A 27,694-nucleotide genomic window follows, 5' to 3' on the forward strand; every position below is an offset into this window, starting at 1 on the left:
TCTCCATAGCTGGAAGTAGAGATGGCAACTGTTTGCAGCTGAAGCACAGAACCCCAGAAAGTGCCTTACAATGAAAGGAAAATGAGGGAGTATCCCTCCCTATGGATGAGACTTGGCAGTTCTGTTTATTTTACCCCAGAAAAGAACCGTCTGAGGCAAAGCTCTGTTGTTCCATAGGCTGCTCTGTGTTATTGTTTGCTTTTGTGGTAATGGTAGAAAGAAATCAAAAGGCATAAGGAAAGGGTGCAGTTCATGCTCTCTAGAGGAGTTGCTTCTGCTCTCTAATTAGTTGGCAGCACAGCCAAGGTGCTGTGCAGTGTGTGGGGGATGGGAGGGAAAGTGCTTGTATTTGTTCACTTTCTTTCTGCTGTCCTTGCCCCTGTTATGTTCTGTGGGCTCCAGGTAAATCAGATTCCTCCAGGCCTTCACCACACATTGAATGGTGCAGAAAGAAAGTTTGTAAATGGCTAAAGTGTGAGGATGTAATTATTGCTTTTCTATTTCACTAAACTGAGGGATCAAGCTGGAAATTTAATGTGAGTAAAACTTTTATTTTTAACATGGTTCAGCTTTAGAAGCTGGATACATTGTTCTGCTGCCCCTTAAGGCATTGTCTACACTGGAAAAATGCAAACTAGTATTCCAGCACCAATGCAGCTGCACCAGTGCTAGCAATCATGTAAGCACTAGTGTGATCTGGGTGCTGGCATTTTTACTGTTTTATCATGAAAACTTGTTGTGACCAGGGTAGTAAAAACACCCGTGCCTTGTCTGCATAACACTCAGCACTAGTTGAACTGCATATTGCCAGAATAAGGGTATACATTTTTCTGGTGCAGTGCAGACACACTCTTAATGGGAAAAATTAAGCTGAACTGAGCAAAAGGAGAGGGAGAATAGGGCAAAACGAAGGGATTAAGAAACCAGGCAATTTTGAAATACTTGGAAAGATAATGGGGATTGGAAACTACTGCAGGTTGAAAAGAGTAATAATGCTTAATGTCTTGGAGTAGTTGTTAGAAATGAATCCAGGGTAACCTCAAGGCTTATGGAGGCTGCTGTCTCTTTAAATGGAATGACCTTGCAAGATGCACTGAAACAGGAAGAGTTTGTTAAAAGCAAACAGTGAAGGATCGGAGAAGTGGGACGAGGGAGAGCATTCTATATAGCTACAAACAGGACAGTGTAGCTTCTCCTTTTGGTACTTTCTTCAGCTTTTCCTGTATGACACAGATTTTACTTAGAAGGTTTATCGTGGTGAAGTCCCCTTTCCTAAGAACAAACCAGCAGAAAAAAAGAGGGGAAACCAAAAAAGGGGGAACTTTCTATCCTAAAGCAGACATTGTCTGCTGGAGTCCGGTGAGTGGAAAAAAAATCCTATTTTTAACAACATTAAATTAAGGAAAAACTAGAGTGGGTTCTCAATAAACAGAAGTTAGCAATAAAATGTTGGCAAGTATGCAGCAATTACAAACTTAAAAACCCGGATGAGGATATGCATAAGGATATGCATATAACCTTAAAACACTATATTTGTTAGCCCCAGGTGTTATGCTAATTTTTCTCTCTGACTCCACAGAGTTAATGGCTAATTATTCAATTTTTCATACAAATAATGTAAATTTTCAAATCTCCAAAGAGTCTGTGAGATAATATAATAAATTGAGAAACTATTCTCAACCTATTCTTTAAAAAAAAAATCATATTTGTTACAGCAGAAAACGCCCAGAGCATATGCACTTTCCTCCTGTATCATGTTTCAAGGGATCTTTAAGACTGTGGGGCCAATCCTATAGATGTGAATTGCTGCTTGGGAAGCACTAAGCATTCTCAGTTCTGAATGTCACTGGAAGTTGGGAATGTTCAGTACCTTCCAGATGGTGCTCATGACCATGCAGGATTGGGCCCTAGAGCAGATTGAGTGGATGTTAGGTGATTTTGGTGAGGTTTGCTTTGTTAAAATCCTGACCCTCTTGAAGTCCAGGGGAGTTTGCCATTGATTTCAGTGGAGCCAGGATTTCACCCTATATTTTTAAAAGGAGAGGAAGTTAGGGTTTGCAAGATCCGACCCTTATTTATAAGAGTAAGGCTTACATAATGGGGATACATGCATGAGCAAAGGTTACTTACAGGATGTGCTCCATAGAGCTTACAGCAAGCTTTAGAGTTGTATTGTAGTCTTATTAGGAAGAGGATCATCATTTTCTTGTGGTATTGTGAAATGTAAAAGCAGAATCCTGTAGTCAGGGTGCTGTGCTAGCAACATCAAAGGACTGCTTTGCACAAGTAAGGGCTTGATTCCAACTGGATTGCTGTGTTCTGCAGTGTGTGTGTGTGTATACAGAATGTATTCTTATCACAGGGGACCATATATTCTTACATAATAGATCTGATGGAAAAATTAAAAAAACCAGATACAACATAACATGGGGCAGGGGAAAGCAGAAATGGCACATTTAACTGAAGTTGTGTTGCGCTTAGCAGAATGGTGCTTCTGTTAGGCTGGCAGCAAACACAGGCTCAGATTCTGCAGTAGGATCTTTGTGGTCAGATCCTTGCAATTACATGAAGTCCCATTCAGTTTAATGGAGCTGTGCTTGGGTTCAAGGGTCCCCCCCCCCACATCTGATTAAAGGAGTAGGACTGTAGGTGTGTGGTCCACTTATGGTAGATTTTAAATTTAGTCCATAATCCAACAGTATATAATATTTAGCTATATCACATGGTGGGAATATGGGAAATGGAAGAATTTAAAAACTCAATGCAAAAATCTGTTAGTGGTTCATACAATGTATCAATACGTTAATTGAACCAATGGTCATAATGGGTCAAGTTCTTCTCCTTTATAGAAATGTAAATACAGAAGAATTCCACTGAATTAGGCCTGTAATAAGATCTATAAGAGTTTATTCTTGTTTAACTTCAAGAAAATCAGAGCTTTCATGGAGCAACAAGAGAGAGAAAGATTTAAAATATTATTGTAAAACAATTTGGCAGCAGAACATAGGTATAGAAGCTGTACCTGTAACTTAATTTGCTTTTTGAAAGAACAGGAGTATTTGTGGCACCTTAGAGACTAACAAATTTGTTAGTTTCTAAAGTGCCATAAGTACTCCTGTTCTTTTTGCTGTTACAGACTAACATGGCTGCTACTCTGAAACCTTTTTGAAAGACTTATTTCTACTGTAAAAAAAAAAAACCCCAACAACTTTGTCTAACATGTTTAAACAAATTTATTTTTAATATAGTATCTTTTCAAATGAGCTAACTGAATATTCTATAGAAACTGACCATCTACTGGTAGTCTTTCAAAAAGACTTTTAAAAAAAGCATGTTCTGTTGTATTGAGAACAAGAATCAAAAAGATATCTGACTTCAGAATACCTATCCTAATAAAGCATTGGAAACACTCTAAATTTGAAAGTGTGTAAATAATATAAATGGGCAAAATTCTGCTCTGAGGTCTATCTGTGACTTTATTTAGCCCCTGATTCTACAAAGCACTATGTATTTTAATCATACATACATACATACATCATATTTTAATCCCTAATCAGTATGGCACACAGGCACATGGTAACTAAGTGCATGAGCAATCTAACCAATGGGACTACTCGTGTTTAAAGTGAGGCAGGTGCTTAAGCACCTTACTGAATCTGGACCTAAAATCATTGTGGATACATGGGTGTACCTAATTGCATGATTTGGTCTGATATACTTGCAAGATCACAAATGTTCTTATCTCTATTGCTAGTAACATCACTGGTTAGTCAGATGAAGAATTTTATTTAAAGGTAAAAGTTACCACTTCTGCATTTTATTTGTCTGGTGCTCTTAACTTAGATTTTGACTCTTTAGTTTCACTTTCATCCTGATGCAAGTCAGGACAATGCTGAAATATTTGGGTTCCAAAAGGGGATGTTTAAAGAAACATTCTTAGTTTAAAAGACTAACTGTAAATAAATCTCTTACTAATACATTAGAATATTAAAAATGGAAAAATGTTAAAAATCCAATATACCCATCACTAACTTGCTTTTTATATTTCTCTCAACTTGGACAGAGAGAATTAAGTCAGTTTCACTACTGGATTCTTAAGATTGAGGTTTCAAAGACTACAGGGAAGTGTTTATTTTTTGTTTGTAAAAACAGCTGTTTTAAGAGTGCTATTTAAAATATTAGGTTTCAGAGTAGCAGCCGTGTTAGTCTGTATCTGCAAAAAGAACAGGAGTTCTTGTGGCACCTTAGAGACTAACAAATTTATTTCAGCATGAGCTTTCGTGAGCTACAGTTCGCTTCTTCGTATGCATAGAATGGAACACACAGACAGGAGATCTTTTCATGTTCTCTGTATGTATAAATGTGGAAGTTGATTAGACTTTTCCTGTTGGTATGCATGCTTCCATCTTTTCATGTTCTCTGTATGTATAAATATCTCCTGTCTGTGTGTTCCATTCTATGCATCCGAAGAAGTGAGCTGTAGCTCACGAAAGCTCATGCTGAAATAAATTTGTTAGTCTCTAAGGTGCCACAAATACTCCTTTTATTTAAAATGTTGGAACATTTCAATTGGTTTTAGGTTTTATTAAAAATCCCCCTGTGATAAGGTGACCTCATCTGAAGCATCCTCCAGCATCAGGTTGCAGCAGAACAGGCACCCCTGTTTCAGCATTCCTCCTTCAGAGTCCCCAGTAAACCACACAAGTTTCTCTGATTCACTAGTCCCCTCCAGGGGCAGGCAGGGGACAATTTACTAAAACCTAAATGAAATAATCCATAGCAAAAGCCCCAACCAGTCCATTTCTCACACCCAGTGATATAGTTAGTAAAATCCTATAGGCTCTAGTAGTCCATCCCCATAACACATACCACACAGAGGCTCTTCTTCAGTCATCTCTTGTCCTTTTACCACAACAGTCACCCCAGCCCTTCTAGCTAAAGTTAAACCCTACTATTCTTCAGAGGAATCCCCACAGCCTCTCTGCTGGGAGTTCATCTTCACTAAGGTAGCATCCCTTACTTCCCCTAACCTTCTCATTGGTCATCTGGGCCCAGCTGCCCATGCATGGAGACACCAGTAAGACCCTCTGCTGTTCCCTGGCCTTTCACCTTCTGGCTTAGAAGTCACAAGCAAGTCCCTCTGGCCTTCAACCCTCTCCAGTCCTGGGTCTTTGGCTTGGGAATTCACCCCTCTTGTTACTCACCTATCTTCAGGAGCTACCTAAAGCTTCCTTCACAGACCCTAGCAACTCTCATCTGTCCTGACAGACCTTTCAAGGACCTCCTATTTATAGGACCTAGGTGCCCACTCTTAAGCTTCACTTAGGAGGCAGCTGGTGAATCACAGGCACACTGGCTTCTTTCTTCTTTAGGGCTGGTACCACTCTGTGACACCTTGATTTTACAAAATTTTAATTTTGGGCCAAGTTTAAATAGGCATTTAAAAAAAAACCACCCCGTTTTCACTGAAATAAAAAAGTTGACACATTTCCAGTCAGACTTTAAACAACAAAAACAAAGTTTAAACAAAACCTAATTTTTTGGGATGTGATTTAATTTAATTTTTCAACAAGGTATTGCTACTGTATGGGAGGGGTGGATTAAATGTTTTAGGTAATTTAAAATTATCAAATTGTGTTGTAGTGTACATAGCATAAGTGAGAGTACTTGATTATAAGTCTGTCTTACTTTACAGTAAATGTTAATGTACATACTTTACCAAAATGATTATAACTGGTACTGTATGTGTTCATTTTTCTTTTGTAGATAGAACAATGAGAGATCCCCTTCCCAGCTGGGCCTGCTTGTCTTACAGCCTGTTCACCTTCTCCTTGCTTTGTGTAACAGCTGAGAACCAATGTAAGATCAGAAATCAAGTGGCTGACTGCAGTCATCTAAAGCTGAAACAAATTCCTTCAGATCTCCCAATTAATATAACAGCGTTGGACATTTCTCATAACCAGCTAAATAAGCTACCACCTGCAAATTTAACAAAGTACAGCCAGCTTATTTACTTGGATGCAGGATCCAACACCCTCTCTAAACTTCAGCAAGAATTGTGCCAAACTTTGCCCCTATTGAAAGTTTTGAAGCTGCAACATAATCAGTTGCATGAGCTCACTGACAATGTTTTTGCTTCCTGTTCCAGCCTCACTGAGCTCAATTTAGGGTACAACATAATAGAGATCAAAAGCAATCCTTTCAAAAACCTGAAGGTAAGATATATAGAAATATTTTTTCTCTTCCCTTTTAGAAAATGAAAAGCAATTACTGAATTAGAATCCAGTGCATCTCCAGAGCAGGTCATGGTCCTCATCTGGGAAGGTCCAATACACTTAAAATCCAATTTTTAATTTTTATAATTTTGTCAGCTAATACTGATGTTTATTTTTAAGCATTTTATTATTTTTATCAGTTTGAATGTTCACAGCTATGGGAAATTATGGGTGAGGCCAGACAATTATTTAATGGCAGTAGATGTTGAGATTCAAAAAGTTTAAACTTTATAACTGTTAAAACACAAGTTGTTAACATCATATGTCAAAATATACAAAGTAAATAACCTTAAATCAAATTCAAGCAGCATTTTTCTTACTTTGTGTATCTGTACATTTTTATTATAATTGATGGAAATATTTCCATCAATCAGTTTGTGTGTGTACAGTGAAATTGATGTTTATCGACATTTACCTATAAATAGCTATGCCTTCTAAGCCTAAATATACTCTTTTTCATTGTCTGGAGAAGAAGCAACCTATTGTTACTATTAACTTCTTTAGCCCTTTTATTTTCCCAAAGAATGTTCGAGACAAGGCCCACTGGATTAGAGCAGAATGGGGTCTCTGCCACCTCTGTGGGGTCCTTCCCTCTATCCCCTTCTTCCTCTTCTGAGGGCTCTCTGTATACAGGGTCCATGGTCTGTGACAGGGGAAGAGTGGCGAGTGGGCAGGTCTGGAGAGGTGGGTGAGGTGGACGCAGAGTTTGAGGTTCCATATCATTCCCCCTCAGCCCCTGTGGAAATAAGAGAAGATAATACAACCTGAGGAAAATGAAAAATCAGATAGGAAAAACAGCAAAATGTAAAATGACTTAAAATCTCCTAAATTTACTGCAAGTTTTTCTCCTTTTTGGCCAAGTCTAGACGGTAGTATGTTTTGTGTGTCAACTTTTCATATTCCAAGCATACACATTTGTGACTTTCTTTACCAAGCTGAGAGGTTACATTCTTTCCTTTTTCAGGCCTCTATGAGCTTTTGAGGCCTATATGAATTTGTAGCTGCTAGCCAACATGGTCATCTGCTTAGAATTTGTCAGCATTCTTCTGCCTTGGGTGGTTGTCAAAGTAACCACAGTTTATTTATCAGTAAACTGATCTTCAGCAGCTCAAATGAGTGTTGTGGTTACCCTGACCAGATAAGCAGTCTAGCCCAGGGGTTGGCAACCTTTCAGAAGTGGTGTGCCAAGTCTTCGCTTATTCACTTTAACTTAAGGTTTCGCATGCCGGTAATACATTTTAATGTTTTTTTAGAAGGTCTCTCTACAAGTCTATATTATATAACTAAACTATTGTTGTATGTAAAGTAAACAAGGTTTTCAAAATATTTAAGAAGCTTAATTTAAAATTGAATTAAAATGCTGATCTTATGCCGGCGGCCCACTCAGCCCGCTGCCGGCCTGAGGTTCCGTTCACCTAGTTCGGCAGTGGGCTGAGCAGGGCCTGCAGGACCCCAGCTGGCAAGGGGCCGGCAGCCAGGACCCCGGGCTGGCAGCGGGCTGAGCGAGGCCAACAGCTGGGACCCCAGACTGGGGATGCAGGTGGGAATGTGTGTGTGAGGGGTGCAAGAGCTCCCGTTGGGTGCTCAGGGTGGGGGGTGGCAATGTGTGTTGGGGGGGTGCAGGGGTCAGGGCAGAGGGGTGGAGGTGTGCGAGGGGGTGCATGGGTCAGGGCAGAGGGCTGGGTGTGTGTGGGAGGGGTCAGGGCAGAGGGCTGGGGTGCTCACGGCAGTGGGCTGGAGGGGATATGCCCCGATTCCACCCCTTTCCCCCTGGCCCATCCCCACCTCTGCCTCCTCCGCAGAGCAGTGAGCACGCTGCGGCTCTGCTCCCCCTCACTCTCCCCCTTGCAAGGGCGATCAGCTGATCAGCGGCAGGGGAGAGGGAGTGGGAGGGGAAGGGGCAGGAAAGCATCACACTGGGGGAAGAAGCAGGGGAGGGGGGAGCTTGGCTGCTGGCAAGACCAAGCTTCTGCCTCCTGCCCCTGCAGGAGAGAGTGGTGGGCGGAGGGGCTAAGTGGGGCCGGGACCCTGGCAGGCAGCAAGCAGCAGCGTGCCATTAAAAATTGGCTCGCGTGCTGTCTTTGGCATGCGGGCTGCAGGTTGCCAACCCCCGGTCTAGCCTTAGCTAATACTGTGAGGCTGGTAAAATAGTATTCTAATTCTCATTTTTAATTTGAGGAAATAGAGCCTCAAAGATATTAACAAGCTTGCCCAAGGTTATAAGTAATTAGAATTCAAGTCTAACTGTGAAGACCAATGTTTAATGTACTAACATACAGTGCCTCCCAGTTTACTTTATCTCTCTATTTGACCACTTATAAAAATAGGAATTGTAGTCTCAAAGGACATAGCAAAAGTGGGTAATAATTATTATCTACATTTTACATGTGGGCTAAGTGACACAATAAGGAGAGTTTTGTGTGGGAGTCCTCCAGGTGAAGGAGGAGTGATTATGGTTGGGGTAAGTTTGTTGTCTGTAGCATGTGTGTTTGTGCTTGTGGTGTACTTGCTGCTTGACTGAACTAGACCATGTGTCTGTTTGTTTGGGGGACTGTGTGCTGACCGTGTGTGTGTGTGTGATGAGCCTAGTGGCCTGCTAGGCAAAGTTGAGAGCTTCTTAACGAGGCTTTGATTCCTAAGCACTTTAGCACCCATCAACCCTTAACCACGGGGCAGGGCTACTCAGGAAGACCAGGACTTTAAAAAGCCCGCTCCCAAGCGACCAGAGGAGCTAGTGACCAGGAGCAGCTAACAGAGTTTCACGAGGGAGTTTTTAGAGGAGGGAGTGTGAACTGAGGGGCTAGATACACTTAACGTTCTTTAAACTTAAAGCCAAGAACCCCCTGATAATAACAAAACAACAACAAAGGAACTAGCTGCAGGAGTAAAAAGATAATAGAGGCACAAGTCCAGCAACAGACTGGGGGCTATCCAGTTTATTGTACCCAATGCAGCATGTATAATTACCTGCCCTGTGGGCAGATGGTGTAAGTGTGCATTTGGTGCAAGGAAACCATATATAAGCTTTGGAGACCAGAGTGACTGAACTGGAGGAGCTAAGGGAGACAGAGTGGTATAGAGACAAGACTTTCTGGGACACAGTAGAACGGTCCCACCCCCCAGTCTGACAGCCTCTGTGCTGCGGAGAAGGATGAAAGTCTCAGGGAAAGAGAATATCCAACTGGAGCAGAGGGTAATGATCCCATAGTTGGGACCCTCGTTTCAGATGATGTCGTGGTAGTCTCACACACTGAAGATACCTCTCTATGGCAGGGAACTCCAGTTAATAGGAAGAGACAAGTAATAGTTTTGGGGGATTCAATCATTAGAAATGTAGATAACTTGGTTTGAGATGACCGGGAGAACTGCATGGTGACTTGCCTGCCTGGCGCAAAGGTTGCGGATCTTTCGGGGCATGTAGATAGACTTATGTGTAGTGCTGAGAAGGAGCCGGTGGTCATGGTACATGTAGTGCCAACAACATAGGGAAAGAAAGGAGAAAGGTTCTGGAGGCCAAATTTAGGCTGCTACGTAAGAGAGAGAAGTCCAGAACCTCGATGGTAGCATTCTCTGAAATGCTTCCAGTTCCGCGCGCAGGGCCACTTAGACAGGCAGAACTGCAGGGTCTCAATGCGTGGATGAGACAATGGTGTAGGTAAGGAGGAGGAGTTTAGATTTATTAGGAACTGAGGAAACTTTTGGGAAAGGGGGATCCTATACAGGAAGGATGGGCTCCACCTAAACCAAAATGGAACCAGATTGCTGGCATTTAAAATTACAAAGATTGTAGGGCAGATTTTAAAATAAGGGCTAGGGGAAAGCCGACAGGTGCGGAGGAGCACATGGTTCGGACAGTGATATACTTAGGGGAGGATCTACTAATGGAGATTCTCTATATCCTAGTAAGGAGGAGAGAATGGGAGATGATAAAATACAGGTAGGATTTGATGAGAAACAGTCAAATGAAGAAAAGTCCCATTCAATTACATCATGTAATGGCAGACAGTTAAAAAGTGACAAGTTTTTAAAGTGCTTATATACAAATGTTAGAAGTCTAAATAATAAGGTGGGTGAACTAGAGTGTCTCATATTAAATCAGGATCTTGATATAATAGGCATCACAGAAACTTGGTGGAATTAAGATGATCAATGGGACACAGTCATACCTGGCCACAAAATATATCGGAAGGACAGAACAGGTTGTGCTGGTGGGGGAAGGGCACTATATGTGAAAGAAACTGTGAATCAAATAAAGAAAAACCTTAAATGAATCAAACTGTACCATAAAATCTCTATGGATAGTAAGTCCATGCTCTAATAATAAGAATATAGCAGTAGGGATATATTACCGACCACCTGACCGGGATGGTGATAGTGACTGTGAAATAATCAGGGAGATTAGAGAGGCTATTAAAATTGAAAAACTCAGTAATAATAATGAAAGATTTCAATTATCCCCATATTGACTGGCTACATGTCACCTCAGGACACAATGCAGAGATAAAGCTTCTTGACACGTTAAATGACTGATTTTTGGAGCAGCTAGTCCTGGAACCCACAAGACGAGAGGCAATTCTTGATTTAGTCCTAAGTGGAGCACAGGATCTGGTCCAAGAGGTGAATACAGCTGGACCACTTGGTAATCGTGACCATAATATAATTAAATTTAACATCCCTGTGGCGGGGAAAACACCACAGCAGGCCAACACTGTAGCATTTAATTTCAGAAAGGAGGACTACACAGAAATGAGGATGTTGGTTAAACAGAAAGGAAAAGGTACAGTGCCAAAAGTGAAACCCCTGCAAGCTGCATGGAAACTTTTTAAAGACACCATAATAGAGGCTCAACTTAAATGTATACCCCAAATTAAAAAAACATAGTAAGAAAACCAAAAAAGTGCCACCGTGGCTAAACAACAAAGTAAAAGAAGCAGTGAGAGGCAAAAAGGCATCTTTAAAAGGGGGAAGCTAAATCCTAGTGAGGAAAATAGAAAGGAGCATAAACTCTGGCAAATGAAATGTAAAAATATAATTAGGAAGGCCAAAAAAGAATTTGAAGAACAGCTAGCTAAAGACTCAAAAAATTTTTGCTATTACTTTTTAAGTACATCAGAAGCAGGAAGCCTACTAAACAACCAGTGGGGCCACTGGACGATCAAGATGCTAAAGGAGCACTCAAGGATGTTAAGGCCATTGCGGAAAAAACTAAATTAATTCTTTACATCGGTCTTCATGGCTGAGGATGTGAGAGAGATTCTCAAACCTGAACCATTCTTTTTAGGTGACAAATCTGAGGAACTATCCCAGATTGAGGTGTCATTAGAGGAGGTTTTGGAACAAATTGATAAACTAAACAGTAATAAGTCACCAGGACCAGATGGTATTCACCCAAGAGTTCTGAAGGAACTCAAATGTGAAATTGCAGAACTACTAACTGTAGTCTGTAACCTATAATTTAAATCCACTTCTGTAGCAAATGACTGGAGGATAGCCGATGTGATGCCAATTTTTAAAATGGCTCCAGAGGTGATCCCAACAATTACAGGTCTGTAAGCCTCACTTCAATACTGGGCAAACTGGTTGAAACTATAGTAAAGTGCAAAACTGTCAGACACATAGATGTACAAAATTTGTTGGGGAAGAGTCAACATGTAAAGGGAAATCATGCCTCACCAATCTACTAGAATTCTTGAGGGGGTCAACAAGCATGTAGAAATGGAGGATCCAGTGGATATATTGTACTTAAATTTTCAGAAAGCCTTTGACAAAGTCCCTCACCAAAGGCTCTTAAGCAAAGTAAGCTGTCATGGGATAAGAGGGAAGGTCCTCTCATGGATTGATAACTGATTAAAATATAGGAAACAAAGGGTAGGAATAAATTGATAGTTTTCAGAATGGAGAGAGGTAAATAGTGGTGTCCCACACTGAGCCCGGTCCTATTCAACATATTCATAAATCATCTGGAAAAAGGGGTAAACAGTGAGGTGGCAACATTTGCAGATGATACAAAATTACTCACGACAGTTACATCCCAGGCAGGCTGCAAAGAGCTACAAAAGGGTCTCTCAAAACTGGGTGACTGGGCAACAAAATGGCAGATGAAATTTAATGTTGATAAATGCAAAGTAATGCACACTGGAAAACATAATCTCAACTATACATATAAAATGATGGTGTCTAAATTAGCTGTTACCACTCAAGAAAGAGATCTTGGAGTCATTGTGGATTGTTCTCTGAAAACATCCACTCAATGTGCAGCAGCAGTCAAAAAAGCGAAGAGAATGTTGGGAATCATTAAGAAACGGATTGATAATAAGAAATAAAATATCATATTGCCTCTATATAAATCCGTGGTATGCCCACATCTTGAATACTGCATGCAGATGTGGTTGCCCCATCTGAAAAAAGATATATTGGAATTGGAAAAGGTTCAGAAAAGGGCAACAAAAATGATTAGGGGTATGGAACAGCTGCCATATGAGGAGAGATTAATAAGACTGGGACTTTTCAGCTTGGAAAAGAGACGACTAAGAGAGGATATGATAGAAGTGTATAAAATCATGACTGGTGTGGAGAAAGTAAATAAAGAAGTGTTATTTACTCCTCCTCATAACACAAGAACTAGGGGTTACCAAATGAAATTAATAGGCAGTAGGTTTAAAACAAACAAAGGGAAGTACTTCTTCACACAAAGTACAATCAGCTTGTGGAACTTCTTGCCAGAGGACGTTGTGAAGGCCAAGACTATACTAGGTTCAAAAAAGAACTAGATAAGTTCATGGAGGTAGGTCCATCAATGGTTAGTAGCCAGGATGGTGTCCCTAGCCTCTGTTTGCCAGAAGCTGGGAATGGGTCATGGGATGGATCACTTGATTATTACCTGTTCTGTTCATTCCCTTTGGGACACCTGGCATTGGCCACTGTCAGAAGACAGAATACTGGGCTGGATGGATCTTTGGTCTGACCCAGTATGGCTGTTCTTATAGAATCCTAGAATATCAGGGTTGGAAGGGACCTCAGGAGGTCATCTAGTCCAACCCCCTGCTCAAAGCAGGACCTAATCCCCAACTAAATCAGATTGTTTTTATAAGCTATGGCCTACTGTGTAGAAGACAAAAGACTTTATTCTCCATTTCATTTGTTTAATGCAGCACAGGGGAGCAGGGCTGGCCTTACCATGAGGCAAACTGAGGTGGCCGCCTCAGGTGCCAGACTTGGGGAGAGCGCCACTAGGACCCAGAGTGTAGAAAATTGTGTCTGCTGCTGGTGCATATGCATTATCTGTGTTCTAGATGCACAGAGATGGTGGAGTGCTGTGCTGGAGGAAGGAGGGCACAAGAGGCATAATAGGCAGGCAGGAGAAAAGGTGAGAGGGGAATAACAGAAAGCAGCAGGAGCTGCAGGGAGAGAGGAGGAGGAGGAGCCTCTTATGTACCTCTCTAGCAACCCCAGGAGCCTGGACTGATTAACACCAGCTTCTCGGGGAGCTTCCTGTTTCCTGCTGCTTCCCTGAACCCACTTGAGGAGAACAGGCAGGCAACTGAAGTAGTAGGAGCCAGTTAGGCCCTTAAGACGCTGATATCTTCCCTCACTCAGGCCCTGCTACCCGCCTGCTTATTTGTCCCCTTCAATTGAGTGTTGAGAGCCACTATAGCTGGCACAGAACAGCAGTCATGAGTGAAAGAAGAAAACGCCCCTCTGGGACAGCATTCAGAAAAAGAAAGCATGCAAAGGAAGCTTTTCTATCTAAGCAGGAAAGAGCTCTCCTGAGATGCATAGACACAACTGTTCATGGTGAGCCTTCCGGCCCCAGTGAGGATGTGAGTGGTGAGGAGATGCCTGATCTTCCAGTTAGTGTGCAGGTGACCTGGCAGCTACTGCAGCATCCATATCTCCATCTCAAATGGATGTAACCATGCACATTCCTGAAGAAAAGTGTAGATCAGAGAAGAGTGTAGCCTGGTCTACACTAGGCGTTTAAATCGGTTTTAGGAGCGTAAAACCGATTTAACGCCACAACCGTCCACACTAGGAGGCACCTTATATCGATTTTAATGGCTCTTTAAATCGGTTTCTGTTCTTCTCCCCGACGAGAGGAGTAGCGCTAATATCGGGATTAACATATCAGAATAGGGTTAGTGTGGCCGCAAATCGACGGTATTGGCCTCCGGGCGGTATCCCACAGTGCACCACTGACCGCTCTGGACAGCATTCTGAACTCGGATGCACTGGCCAGGTAGACAGGAAAAGCCCCGCGAACTTTTGAAATTCATTTCCTGCTTCCCCAGCGTGGAGAGCTCATCATCACAGGTGACCACGCACAGCTCATCAGCACAGTTAACAATGCAGTCTCCTGAGAATCGAAAAAGAGCCCCAGCATGGACCGCTCGGGAGGTACTGGATCTGATCGCTATATGGGGAGAGGATTCAGTGCTAACAGAACTGCGTTCCAAAAGACGAAATGAAAAAGTATTTGAAAGAATTTCTAAGGCTATGACGGATAAAGGCCACAGCAGGGACTCAGTGCAGTGCAGAGTGAAAGTTAAGGAGCTCAGACAAGCCTACCAGAAAACCAAAGAAGCAAACGGAAGGTCCGGGGCAGGTCGAAAAACATGCCGCTTCTATGCTGAGCTGCATGCAATTTTAGGGGGCTGCGCCACAAGTACCCCACCCCTGACCGTGGATTCCGAGGTGGGGGTTGTAATCTCTGCCATGTCTGAGGATTATGCAGACGGGGAAGATGAAGAAGAAGAGGAGGAAGACCTAGCAGAGAGCACACAGCACTCCGTGAGCCCCAGCAGCCAGGAGCTTTTTATCACCCTGATGGAATTACCCTGCTCCCAGCCCTCACAAGCAACTATCCCAGACAATGACGCCATGGAAGGGAGCTCTGGTGAGTGTACCTTTGTAAATAGCAAACATTGTTTTTTCAGCAAGCGTTTCTTAATGATTGATTTGCCCTGAGGACTTGGGATGCGGTCACAGACAGTATAGTTACTTAGAAAAGTTTGTTAACATGTCCGGGGATTGAGAGGAAATCCTCCAGGGACATCTCGATGAAGCGCTCCTGTAGGTACTCCAGAAGCCTTTGCAGAAGGTTTGTGGGCAAGGCAGCCTTGTTCCGCCCACCATGGTAGGACACTTTACCACGCCATGCATGTAGCAAGTAATCAGGTATCATTGCATGGCAAAGCATAGCAGCGTATGGTCCCGGTGACTGCTGGCATTCAAGAAGCATCCATTCTTTATCTTGTTGTGTTATCCTCAGCAAAGTGATATCGTTCAGGATAACCTGGTTAAAAATCAGGAATCTAAGTAATGGGGGTGGCCATTTTTCTAATGGGTTCGTGGACTGCAGCAGCTTAAAAAAAAAACTTTCCTGCACGTAGCGAAGCGGGGGGAGGGGAGGAGTGAAATGCCGATGATCTTTTTTGTGTTTGGTCACCGGCGATCTTCCCCAAGCTACCAGCCACGCAGTGGGTGGGGGGGTGGGAAGGTTGTTGATTAGCGGGGAGCTAGCGTGGTATTAGCCATGCGTTGGGGGGGAGGGGTAAATCACTACAGAAGCCGAAAGACAGTGGCTTACCATGGCCGCATGCAAGCTGAATTCTGATGCCTGGACCTGTGTCTGTGAGATCTGTAACTCCAGAGCTGCAAGCACTCACTATTAAGATGAAAAATGCGACCTTGTAGGGAAATCACATGTGCTAGGTGAATAGTGCTGTTCACTGTGAAAGAGTATAACCATTGTTCTGTAAAATGTATCTTTCTAAATATTTATCTCCCTCATGCAGCTGCAAATTTTTCAACCATCCCTCCTCCATCCCAAAGGCTAGCACAGATAAGGCGGAGGAAAAAGAAGACGCGAGATGAGATGTTCTCGGATATTATGGAAATTACACGCAATGAAAGAGCTCATCTGAATGAGTGGAAGGACGTGGTATCAAATTACAGGAAAGAGGCCAGTGAACGTGAGGACAGGAGGGATGAACGTGAGGACAGGAGGGATGAACGTGAGGACAGGAGGGACAACCGAGATGAGAGGTGGCGGCAGGAAGATCAGCGGTGGCGGGATGCAACTCTGGGGCTGCTGCGTGATCAAACTGATGTGCTCCGGCGTCTGGTGGAGCTTCAGGAACGGCAGCAGGATCACAGAGTGCCGCTGCAGCCCCTGTGTAACCACCCTCAACCCTCACCATGTTCCATATCCTCCTCACCCAGACGTGTAAGAACGCGTGGGGGGAGGCTCCGTGCACCCGCCCACTCCACCCCCGTGGACAGCCCAACCAGAAGGCTGTTGTTAATGTGAAATTTTTTTAATGGCCTTCTCCATCCTTCCTATCCTCCTCCCAAACCACACCCTTACTTCTCTCCCTCTTTTTATAATGAATTAATAAAGAATTCATGATTTTTAAACGAGAGTGACTTTATTTGCATAAGTAAGCTGTACTCGAAGGGGGAGGGAGAGTTGCTTTCAGGGAATGAGTCAATCAAGGGGGGGGTGAGTGTTCATCAACAAACACAGCAGTCACACTGTACCCTGGCCATTGATGAAGCTCTTTTTCAAAGCTTCTCTGATGGGCACCGCTTCTTGGTGTGCTCTTCTAATCTCCCTGGTGTCTGGCTGCGCGTAATCAGCGGCCAGGTGATTTGCCTCAGCCTCCCACCCCGCCATAAAGGTCTCCCCCTTACTCTCACAGAGATTGTGGAGAATACAGCAAGCAGCAATAACATAGGGGACATTGGTTTGGCTGAGGTCTGTGCGAGTCAGTAATGTGCGCCAGCGCGCCTTTAAACGGCCAAATGCACATTCCACCACCATTCTGCACTTGCTCAGCCTGTAATTTAACAGATCCTGACCACTGTCCAGGCTGCCTGTGTATGGCTTCATGAGCCATGGCATCAAGGGGTAGGCTGGGTCCCCCAGGATAACGACAGGTATTTCAACATCCCCAACTGTTATTTTCTGGTCTGGGAAGTAATTCCCTTGCTGCAGCCGTTTAAACAGAGTAGTGCTTCTGAATACGCGAGCGTCATGAACCCTCCCTGGCCATCCCACGTGGATGTTTGTGAAACGTCCCTTGTGATCCACCAGTGCTTGCAGCACCATTGAAAAGTACCCCTTCCGGTTTACGTACTGGGTGCCCTGGTGCTGCGGTGCCAAGATAGGGATATGGGTTCCATCTATCGCCCCCCCACAGTTAGGGAATCCCAGTGCAGCAAAGCCATCCACTATGGCCTGCACGTTTCCCAGAGTCACAACCTTTCGTAGCAGCAGCTTAGTGATTGCTTTGGCGACTTGCATCACAGCAGCCCCCACAGTAGATTTTCCAACTCCAAATTGATTCCCGACTGACCGGTAGCTGTCTGGCGTTGCAAGCTTCCACAGGGCTATCGCCACTCGCTTCTCTACTGTGAGGGCTGCTCTCATCTTGGTATTATGGCGTTTCAGGGCAGGGGCAAGCAAGTCACAAAGTTCCATGAAAGTGCCCTTACGCATGCGAAAGTTTCGCAGCCACTGGGAATCGTCCCACACCTGCAACACAATGCGGTCCCACCAGTCAGTGCTTGTTTCCCGGGCCCAAAATCGGCGTTCAATGGATAGAATCTGCCCCATTACCATCAGGATCTCCAAAGCGCCGGGGCCCGCGGTTTGAGAGAATTCTGTGTCTACGTCCTCATCACTGTCATCGCCGCGCTGCCGTATCCGCCGCCTCCTAGCCTCGGTTCGAAGGTCCTGGTTCAGCATATACTGCACGAGAGTACGCGAGGTGTTTAAAACATCCACGATTGCGGTATTGAGCTGAGCAGGGTCCATGCTTGCTGTGCTATGGCGTCTGCACAGTTCACCAAGCAAAAAAGGCGTGAAACGGTTGTCTGCCACTTTCAGGGAGGGAGGGGTGAGGCTGTACCCAGAACCACCCGTGAAAATGATTTTTGCCCCATCAGGCACTGGGATCTCAACCCGGAAATGCCAAGGGGCGGGGGAGGCTGCGGGAACTATGGGATAGCTATGGGATAGCTACCCACAGTGCAACGCTTCCGAAATCGACGCTAGCCTCGGACCGTGGATGCACACCACCGATTTAATGTGTTTAGTGTGGCCGCGCACAATCGATTTTATACAATCTGTTTTACTAAACCGGTTTATGTAAATTCGGAATAATCCCGTAGTGTAGACATACCCTGTGGTGGAGGTGCAAGAAACAGCTGCTTTCTGAGTTTAGTTCCTTAAGTCTAGATGATCCAGGACTGTGGACCCAGTTGAGCAGTAGCCTGAGGGACTTCCTTGTACTGCATGGGCCATAGCAAATGGAAAACTTCATGTTCCCCAAAGACAATGAAAACAGAAGTTTCCATCCAACATGTTACTGGCGTGAAATCCTCAATGGTGACAAAGTGGAGAGGCCATGGCTTATGTACTCAAAAACTCAGAATGCTGCATATTGTTTTTTTGTTGCACACTGTTTGAAATAAATGTTGTAAGCAAGAGACTCCAAGGTGTTGACCTTGATATATCTGAAGCAATGGAACAACAACAATGAAGCAAAGTCATACCTACAGTCTTACCGGTTAGATGAGGGATTTCAAAACATTCTGAAGAGTGCACCGAAGTTGGCAGAGGAGCTTCACACTGAAGCTATTTTCCCACCCATTCAAGAATATAAGAGTCACCGAAGAAGACATTTTGATTACGAGGCTCGGGATAATCCCATAAGAGACCCCAAACAACAATTCAAAGTTGAATTCTTTAACCAGGTGCTAGATTGTGCAATACAGTCAGTTGAAGAACATTTCATTCAGCTCAAGGAACACAGCCGTATATTTGGGATGTTGTACAATATTCCAAAACTCCTCACTATACCTGAAGAAGACCTACGCCAGCAAAGCAGGGCACTAGAGACAGTGTTGACACATGATGACATGCACAGTATTGATGCGAGTGATTTAGGTGATGAACTGAAAGCCCTTTCAAGATACATTTCAACAGGATCAACTCCAAAGGCTGTTCTGGAATATATGTGCACAAATAAGATGATCACCCTCTTTTCAAATGCTTTTGTTGCTCTGTGCATACTTCTAACACTTCCTGTAACAGTTGCCAGTGGAGAACGCAGCTTCTCCAAGCTGAAGTTAATAAAAACACATCTACGCTCCACAATGACACAGGAGAGGCTGTTTGGCCTTGCAATCATCTCAATAGAGCATGAGCTGGCCCAGACTGGGGACCTTCAGCAGGAAGCAGTTCAAATCTTTGCAACCAAGAAGACACAGAAAGCACCACTTTGATTATTCAAACAGAAAAAAATACCAGTGTTTACTATGCAGACAAGAACAGTTACATTTGCTGTTCAGGCGTTTGAAAGTTAAGTGTTACTTAACATTTTTGGATGAGGCATTTTAAGTTGTTAGATCTCCTTTATTGGGGTAGGTAGCAGAGCAGTACCATGAGAGGAGTAGAACAGGAGGAAGGCAGAATTGAGACCTTTCAAAGTTTTGGCCCAAGTGAGGAGGAATGGAGTCGTCGTTTGAGCTCCCCGCCTCAGGTGCCAAAATGTTGTGGGCTGGCACTGCAGGAGAGAGTGAGGAAGGCCAAAATGGTTCTAAGCCTCATTTGTGCTAGTTCCTGCTGTTCTGGCTTGGCTGAATAACGTCACCTTACTATAGCATGGGGGGTCTGTGATAAGAGTGAACATAGGGCTATTCCACCAGCTCAGCATCAATCTGGGAGCTGCATAAAAGGGCCTTAGAACAACAGAGAACTGGGCCAATGGGTAGGTTCTAAACACTTTTCTCACGTTGGTTGGCTGCCTTAGGCAAGTCTGAGCAACCCCCTTAAACTCTGTGTTCCAGTTAACTGCTCTGTAAAATGTAGATACTTACTTACCTCATCGGAATGTTGAAATGCAACTAAATAATGTTTACTAAGTAAAAGGATTAAGGCCACTCAGAGGGAGTGGAGAGAATAGAATTCAAGTCCTGGGCTAACTGTTTGCTGTCCTTTAGGCCTTTAGCAGGAGGAGGAGTTTTAAATAAGCAGCTTGCTTTTTACCATGTCATGGCAGGTCAAGATCACCCAGTGGTTGAGGCTGGAGGTAGCTCGCTATGTGTGATGTCAAGGGGCTTTCTCCTGCAGGAATCTGGAGGTTGGCAGCCTGCAGCCATGTTGGTCATCTAGCTTAAAGATTCCCATAATGGGTGACATCTGATGTAGACAGACTATTGCCTTCCAATGTATGTGTTTCTCCCTGTTACAATTCTTGTTCTATTGCTCTTCTAATTGTGATAATGTGACCAATTTTTAACCTCAGAATGGCTAAAATAATTCCAAAGGTATCTAACTTGTTACTGTATTTTCATCTGTTTTTTCTACCCCCAGAATTTGAACATACTGGATGTATCTCATAATCGTTTGCTTTCTACAAAATTAGGAACCCACCAACAGTTGGAGAGCCTTCGTGAGCTTGTGCTGTCAGAGAATAAAATCACTGAGTTAAAAAAGGAAGAACTAGATTTTCTTAGCAACACTTCCTTAAATAGGCTTGACTTATCATCAAACCCACTGAAAGAGGTAAGAAATACAAGATCACATCCTCAGCTGGTATAAATCATTTACACCAGCTGAAGATCTGACCCATAATTTTTCTATTTTGCAGTCACTGCTAAAAGAATAATATTCATTTTGGTCAGGGATAATATTGTTCTGTTGTAATAAAATACACATTACTTTATTCTTGATATTGTGAGTTGGTTTATTATGTAGGTGAAGTAAGATTTCTGATGCACTTAACTACTCATTTCCTTTTATTTAAGCATTTGGGATTTGGGATATTGTTATCACTCAGTCTTAACTAGTAGTAAAGGGCATGACCCAGCTTCCTCTGAAATAAATGGGAGCAGGATCTTGTCACAATTAGTAACCAAAAGTACATCTACGCTGCATTTTAAAACCTGTGGCGGTGAGTCTCGGAGCCCAGGTCTAGAGACTTGGGCTTGTGCTAAAAACAGCTACGTGTGGACAAAGGGTTCAGGCTCTGAAGGTTGGGTTGGGGAGGGCTTCAGAGCTGAGCTCCAGTCCAAGCCACAGCTTCTGCACTGCTGTTTTTAGTGCCATAGGTCAAGGCCTGTGAGCTTGAGTCTATAGACCAGGCCTCTGAAACTTGCTGCTGTGGATTTTAAAATGTAGTGTGGACATATCCTAAGAAAATACATTCAACGTTGGTAGCTAGAGAAGATAAGCAGCAACATTAATGTACTATGTGTGCTCAAAATAGCCATTTCATCTCTTTTCTCCCCCCCCCCCCCGACTTAGAGATGTCGGCCTTTTTCCACAATATTGTCTGTCTTTTTTCATGTTTCTCCCTAGTTTTTTCTTGAAAAGAAGCATCAATTTTCCTTTCCCTCTTTCTCCTTTGCATGTATTCTCTTCCCCATTGCCCTTCCTTTGTTCACTGTCACCCTCATTCCTGGCTTCTTACCTGTGTGCCATTGCCCATTTTCGTTTTGCTGTTTCTTGTCTTCCTTTCTTCTCTCTCCTGCGTATTTCTTCCCCCTCCTATGGCATCTTCCCTAGCATCACATCACCTCTCTGACTCTTTTAACTGAAGTTCCAATGGCTCTGGTTATCAGTGCATTGTACAAGAACTGCCAACATCTGGGTTTTATTCCTAGTTCTGCCATAAACAGTCCTCTGGTATCTTGGACAAACTAGTTAATCAGTCTGTCCCTTCATTTCCTAACCTTTACCTAGCTCACAGAGATGGCGTTAAGCTAAATTCGTTCATGTATGCAAAGTGCTCAGAGACTGTGGAAATGAGCACATAGAAAAGCATACAAATAGATTAAAAAGTGGATGTCCTCTATCCAAGTTTACTGCCTGCATGCTATTTTATGTACTACACATGCACACTCCAGTCAATGCAGCATTAAAATATGGTTCTGCTCTGAAAAGTGATTGCAAAAATGGCATTGTTGAGTTCTGAATTTCTCTCCCTGACTTTCAGGATAAGTGTACTCATTTCACAAGTAAATTGGTGTTGGTTTTGTTTTGTTGTTGTGTCTCTCCCTTCAACCTCCCTGTCAGCTCTGAAAGTCAAACTATGTTCTTTCAGACTCATGTACTAGCACAAATGAGTACTTGTGCCTATCACTCATCAATTCTGATAATGAATCAAAAAGAGGGGCAAATATTCTGATTTGTACCTGCCATTCATTTTGTGGAAACAAATGTATGGGCTCTAGTTTCATGAGTGCATATTGGGCCCACAAAAAAGAGACTGAGTTCATCTTGACTGTTGTAGGCCTAAATACTATTTTTTTCCCCCTCTTTTTTTTTCCAAAGTATTCCATGTTCTCTTTCATTTAGTGCCATTTTGACACTTCTTGACAATAAATCAGTAACAGGAAATAGATGGCAGAGAGATTTGTTATATATATTTCCAAGTTACCTCAAGATTCAGCGTTAAATCAGAATTAGACACAGAATTTCAAATCACTCTCATGTATCTACTGTAAAAGTAAGGTAGGTTTTTTCATTACTGATGCAAAATATTAATTTTCAAGGGTATTACTACAGTGTTTTGAACCATTACTATAGAAATATAACACATTTTAAAACAAAGTTTGGTTAAGTCCTGTGGAATTTAGTGAAAATCTATGAGTTAATTTAAATTGTGTTCTTCATCTGTTGTTGTGATTTGAAGAACTTTCCAGGTTTTGGCTTTATGGAACAACTTTCTTAGGTGATTTTTTTTTCTTTTAATGTCAAAATCATTAATTTTTTTTCACTTCTAGTTTCACACAGGCTGTTTACATGCAATTGGAAATCTGTATGGCCTTGTGCTGAACAATGTTAAGCTTGACGAAAATCACACAGAGAAACTTTGCTTGGAATTATCAGGCACAAGAATTCAGAATCTGTCACTGAGCCAGGTCCAGCTTTCTTGTATTTACAAGTCAACCTTCCACGGACTGCAAACAACAAACATCACAGTTTTAAACCTTTCCAAAAATTATTTGAGCGTGATAAAAAATGACTCTTTTACCTGGCTTTCAAACTTAGAGAATTTAAACCTAGAGGATAATAGGATTTCTCACTTATTTTCTCATTCATTGTATGGATTGTCCAGTGTCAAATATTTGAATCTGAGAAGGTCACGTGTCAGAAAAATTGATGATTTCTCCTTTCGTTGGCTAAGCCATTTAGAGTATCTTCTTATAGATGGTAATAATTTTCAAGAAATTACTCCCAATATGTTCACTGCCTTGGACAATCTGAAATATTTGAGTCTATGTAACTGGACCAATGGCTTACAAATAATAACTAATAAAACATTTTCATCACTTGCTAATTCTACTCTTCAGTTTCTTAATCTTACGAAAAGTAGAATCACAAAAATAGAAAGTGGTGCATTTTCTTGGTTGGGACACCTAAAAATTCTTGATTTGGGACTCAATGAAATAAACCAGGTGCTTACAGGTCATGAGTTTAAAGGTCTGCAAAATATTGAGGATATCTACCTTTCCTACAACAAATGGTTGACTTTGACAAGTGAATCGTTTGCTTTTGTTCCTAGCCTTAGAAAACTGATGCTACGGAAGGTAGCTTGTAGCAATCTGGATCTCTCCCCTTCACCTTTTCACCCTCTACGGAATCTAACCATCCTGGATATCAGCAACAACAATCTAGCTAATGTAAAAGAGGATTTGTTTGATGGACTTCACAAACTTGAAATTCTGGATTTGCAACATAATAATTTGGCTCGACTTTGGAAACATGCCAATCCAGGTGGCCCTGTCCTTTTTTTAAAAGATCTTCTTAACCTGCATATACTTAATTTGAAATCTAATGGCTTGGATGAGATACCAGTACAAGTTTTCAAGGGCTTGTTTCAATTAAGAAGCCTGGATTTAGGATCAAATAATTTGAACTTGCTTCCAGCATCTTTGTTTGATGACCAGATATCTCTGAATTCATTGATCCTTCAGAAAAATCTTATAACATCTGTTGAAGAAAAAGTGTTTGGGACAGCTTTCAAGAATCTGAAAGAACTAGAGATGGATTCCAATCCATTTGACTGCACCTGTGAAAGTATCTCCTGGTTTGTTAATTGGCTTAATGTGACCCAAACAAACATACCTGGATTAGATACCCATTACCTTTGCAACACCCCACCTAAATATCATAGTACTCTGGTGATGCATTTTGACATTTCACCTTGCAAAGATAGTGCCCCTTTTAAATTATTGTATATAATAAGCACCACTGTGATAATGCTCCTCATCTTTATTGTTATTCTTATCCATTTTGAAGGCTGGAGGATAGCATTTTACTGGAATGTGTCAGTAAATCGAGTACTTGGTTTTACAGAAATAGACAGGCAACAGGAAGAATTTGATTATGATGCCTATGTTATTCATGCAAGAAGGGACAGGAATTGGGTGTCCAAGAACTTCATTCCTCTGGAAGAAAATGATCAATCTCAAATTAGGTTTTGTTTAGAGGAACGAGACTTTGAAGCAGGCATATCTGAATTTGAAGCCACTATTAATAGTATAAAAAGAAGTCGGAAGATTATCTTTGTTGTCACTGAACATCTCTTAAAAGATCCCTGGTGCAAAAAGTGAGTATGTGCATGCGTGTACGTGCATGTGTGTGAATAACACTTGTTCAGCAGATCTTTAATGCAGTCATCTCTAAGACAGTGGTCTACTTTCTTGAAAACAGAAAGTCCAGGGCAAATTATACTTTGTGACATGAGTGTAACTGTCTGACATTTAATGGAGATACTCCAGATGTACCCCAGTGTAACTGAAAGCAGAATTTGGCTCATAATCTACCTGCTTGTCTAGTCAATCAAACCATCATTTCCCTTCAGATGATCTTCCCTAAAAATAGATGTTTGAGACAAGACAGTGATTGGTGAGGTTGTTAACATACAAAGATCATTTTTTGAGCCAGGGTCTTACCACTGCCAGTTTGGGTGGCTGACAGACTAAAATTGAGACCGTTAACTTTGGGTTAATTTCTTGGAGGGCAAATTATTTTTTTTAGTTAAATTAAAAAATGAGTGATTTATTTACGTAATACCAGTATTATCATAAAGGTTAAATGTTAAAAACTATATACAAATTAAAGCCCTGATTCGGCACTGACCTTTGTGAGGCTATCACAGAAAATTATTTGATGTCACTCATCCCTACGTAAGTCAGCTGATTCAATCATTCATCAGCTCTGGGTTATATAGCATGTACTTTCAAGACACCAGTTTTTAATTGCCTTATTTTTTGCTTAAGGTTCAAGGTGTACCATGCTGTCCAGCAAGCTATTGAGCAAAGTCGGGATTCCATCATACTGATCTTTCTTCATGACATTCCAGATTACAAACTGAATCATGCACTTTGCTTGAGAAGAGGAATGTTCAAATCTCGCTGCATCTTGGATTGGCCAGCTCAGAAAGAACGTGTCAATGCATTTCATCAGCAATTAAAAATGGCACTTAAATCTAGCAGCAACATACATTGAATTTCTAAAGTATAATATTGAACTGTTAGGACACTTCATTTCAGACTGACTAAAGGACAACAGTTCTTATGGGGAAAATTAAACCAATCCACAGCAACTCCTCTATTTTTCCTATTATGTGTTTTTAATTGGTAATTGTTCTTATCCTTCATATATTGTTTCACCTTTATTCTGAGTTTATAAAATGGTCATGATGAACACAAAAAATAGGACCGACAACTCTTTCAAACTGTGATCATAAAGAATCAGCTTATTTAAAATAGAGCAGAAATAGAGTGAAGAAAGGGGTGGGGAGAATGAGTAGTGGCATGGTAAATTTCCACATAAAGGGGTGCTGAAAAGACTAGGACTGTTTACTTTAGCGAGGAAATGAATAAGAGGGAGGAAATGTGATACAGATATACAAACTAATGAATGCTAGAGTGGGAGTATGCGCCTGGACATGTAGACCTCATTTGTTAATTCCTTCAATGTTGGAGAGGGCAGTGTGCAGGTCTTCTGGCTTAAGGTGAATTTTAAGCAATGTGTGAGGATCCAGAATTTCTCTCCTGCTTCCTAATTCTAATAGTCTTCTATCTAGATACCTCCCCTCTAAAATAGCTTGAATTTAGGGCATCCCTAAAGGAAATGTTTTAGTATTCTATAAATTCAAGAACAGTAAATTGATATTTCTAGTCCCTTAATTTTTTTTTCAAATGGAAGATGCAGTCTGATAAATATTGCTTCCATAGCAGATAGCTATTATCCAAAATACATTTTCTGGGTATAAGGACCTTACCTTGCAAAGTTCTAAGCACCCTCAACTCCCATTAAGTTCAATACATCACAGGATTGGGACCTAATTGCCACAGGTATAGTGCATATAGTTCTAATTCCTGAAATATTATGATTACACAGAACTTTTTGTATATAAAACAAATAATATTAGAGAAGAGGGGACATCCTGGCTCCCCTGAAGTGAGTGACATTTTGCTATTGCCATCATCCACAGTGTCTAATCTTGCTTCAATTCAGTGGGAGCGGATATGGATCAAAGAAATGAAATGTGCTTTGTTTTAATCTTTTGTATCATGTATGCAGTATGGATGCTTCTATTGTGTAGCGTGTATTTTTAGTGTCTCTTAGATATTATGTAATTTTTTTTTAGTTCTACCTTTTGGTTTTTCCACTTAAAATGAGTTGAGTTGGAAAACGGTGTTTAAATAAGAATGGCATACTGGTACCATGTGTTCTGTAAACAGTACAATTAATAGTCAAAGGGAAAAAGAGTCTTACCAGTGACTTGACTAGAGTGCACTCACAGCTACCCGTAGGACAGAATTTGATGGAGGAACCAGGCTATTGCTCTGACAGTATCAAACAGTGAGGCCCTAATTCGCCACTCCCTTGTACCAGGCTACTATTCTGATTTGGTGAAGTTTCAGACTCATTTGACACATGTATAAATGACTATACAAACTGCAAGGCAGTGAAGAATCAGTCCTTAAACCTTTTAAACCCTTTTAGGGACAAATCTTCCCTCTCCCATAATGGAAGTCCCCCATAAACTGAGAAATTGGTATGGTTCTGCTGTGTTGGGTGCCTAGACCATGGAAGTCTATGCAAGGGGTATATACCTTCTGTGGTGCTACGAGTCCAGCTTCCTAGCCCTGTGGACAGGATTCTTTCTGCCTTGGTCTCCATGGCTTTCACTGATATTCAGCCAGCTAGTTGTGCTGTGCACTAAATGGGGCCTGTGTGTTTTTGTACAGACATAATCATATACTATTTGAAATGCAATATGTCTCTTTAAGAGTGTCATAAACAGATAGTTAAGGGTTAAAGTCTCTTTTACCTGTAAAGGGTTAACAAGCTCAGTAACCTGAGGAACACCTGACCAGAGGACCAATCAAGG

General features: G+C 42.0%; 1 protein-coding gene across 3 annotated transcripts; it reads left to right on the top strand.

The window, feature by feature from the left end:
• The first annotated feature begins 387 nt into the window (after positions 1 to 387).
• Positions 388 to 27,694, top strand: TLR3 (toll like receptor 3). Of its 3 annotated transcripts, none has more exons than XM_039542370.1 (5): positions 388 to 402; positions 5,767 to 6,215; positions 20,656 to 20,847; positions 23,070 to 24,898; positions 25,572 to 27,694. In XM_039542370.1, exons 2-5 carry the CDS (start codon positions 5,775 to 5,777, stop codon positions 25,798 to 25,800), a joined length of 2,691 nt encoding a protein of 896 aa, XP_039398304.1. In that variant the 5' UTR covers positions 388 to 402; positions 5,767 to 5,774; the 3' UTR covers positions 25,801 to 27,694. The 3 variants fall into 3 exon arrangements, with proteins under 3 accessions (XP_039398304.1, XP_039398303.1, XP_039398302.1); XM_039542369.1 differs by having other exon boundaries at positions 402 to 536; XM_039542368.1 differs by lacking the exon at positions 388 to 402 and adding an exon at positions 638 to 1,359.

Source organism: Mauremys reevesii, linkage group 5, assembly GCF_016161935.1.
Source record: "Mauremys reevesii isolate NIE-2019 linkage group 5, ASM1616193v1, whole genome shotgun sequence".
In the NCBI taxonomy this organism is placed as follows: Eukaryota; Metazoa; Chordata; order Testudines; family Geoemydidae; genus Mauremys; species Mauremys reevesii.

What these genes read in the sequence shown, in the direction of transcription:
- TLR3 (XM_039542370.1), top strand. Translation starts at nt 5,775, where the DNA reads ATGAGAGATCCCCTTCCCAGCTGGGCCTGCTTGTCTTACAGCCTGTTC. An exon ending in ATCCTTTCAAAAACCTGAAG is followed by an intron (nt 6,216 to 20,655) that starts GTAAGATATATA and finishes TTCTACCCCCAG; the next exon opens with AATTTGAACATACTGGATGT. An exon ending in CATCAAACCCACTGAAAGAG is followed by an intron (nt 20,848 to 23,069) that starts GTAAGAAATACA and finishes TTTCACTTCTAG; the next exon opens with TTTCACACAGGCTGTTTACA.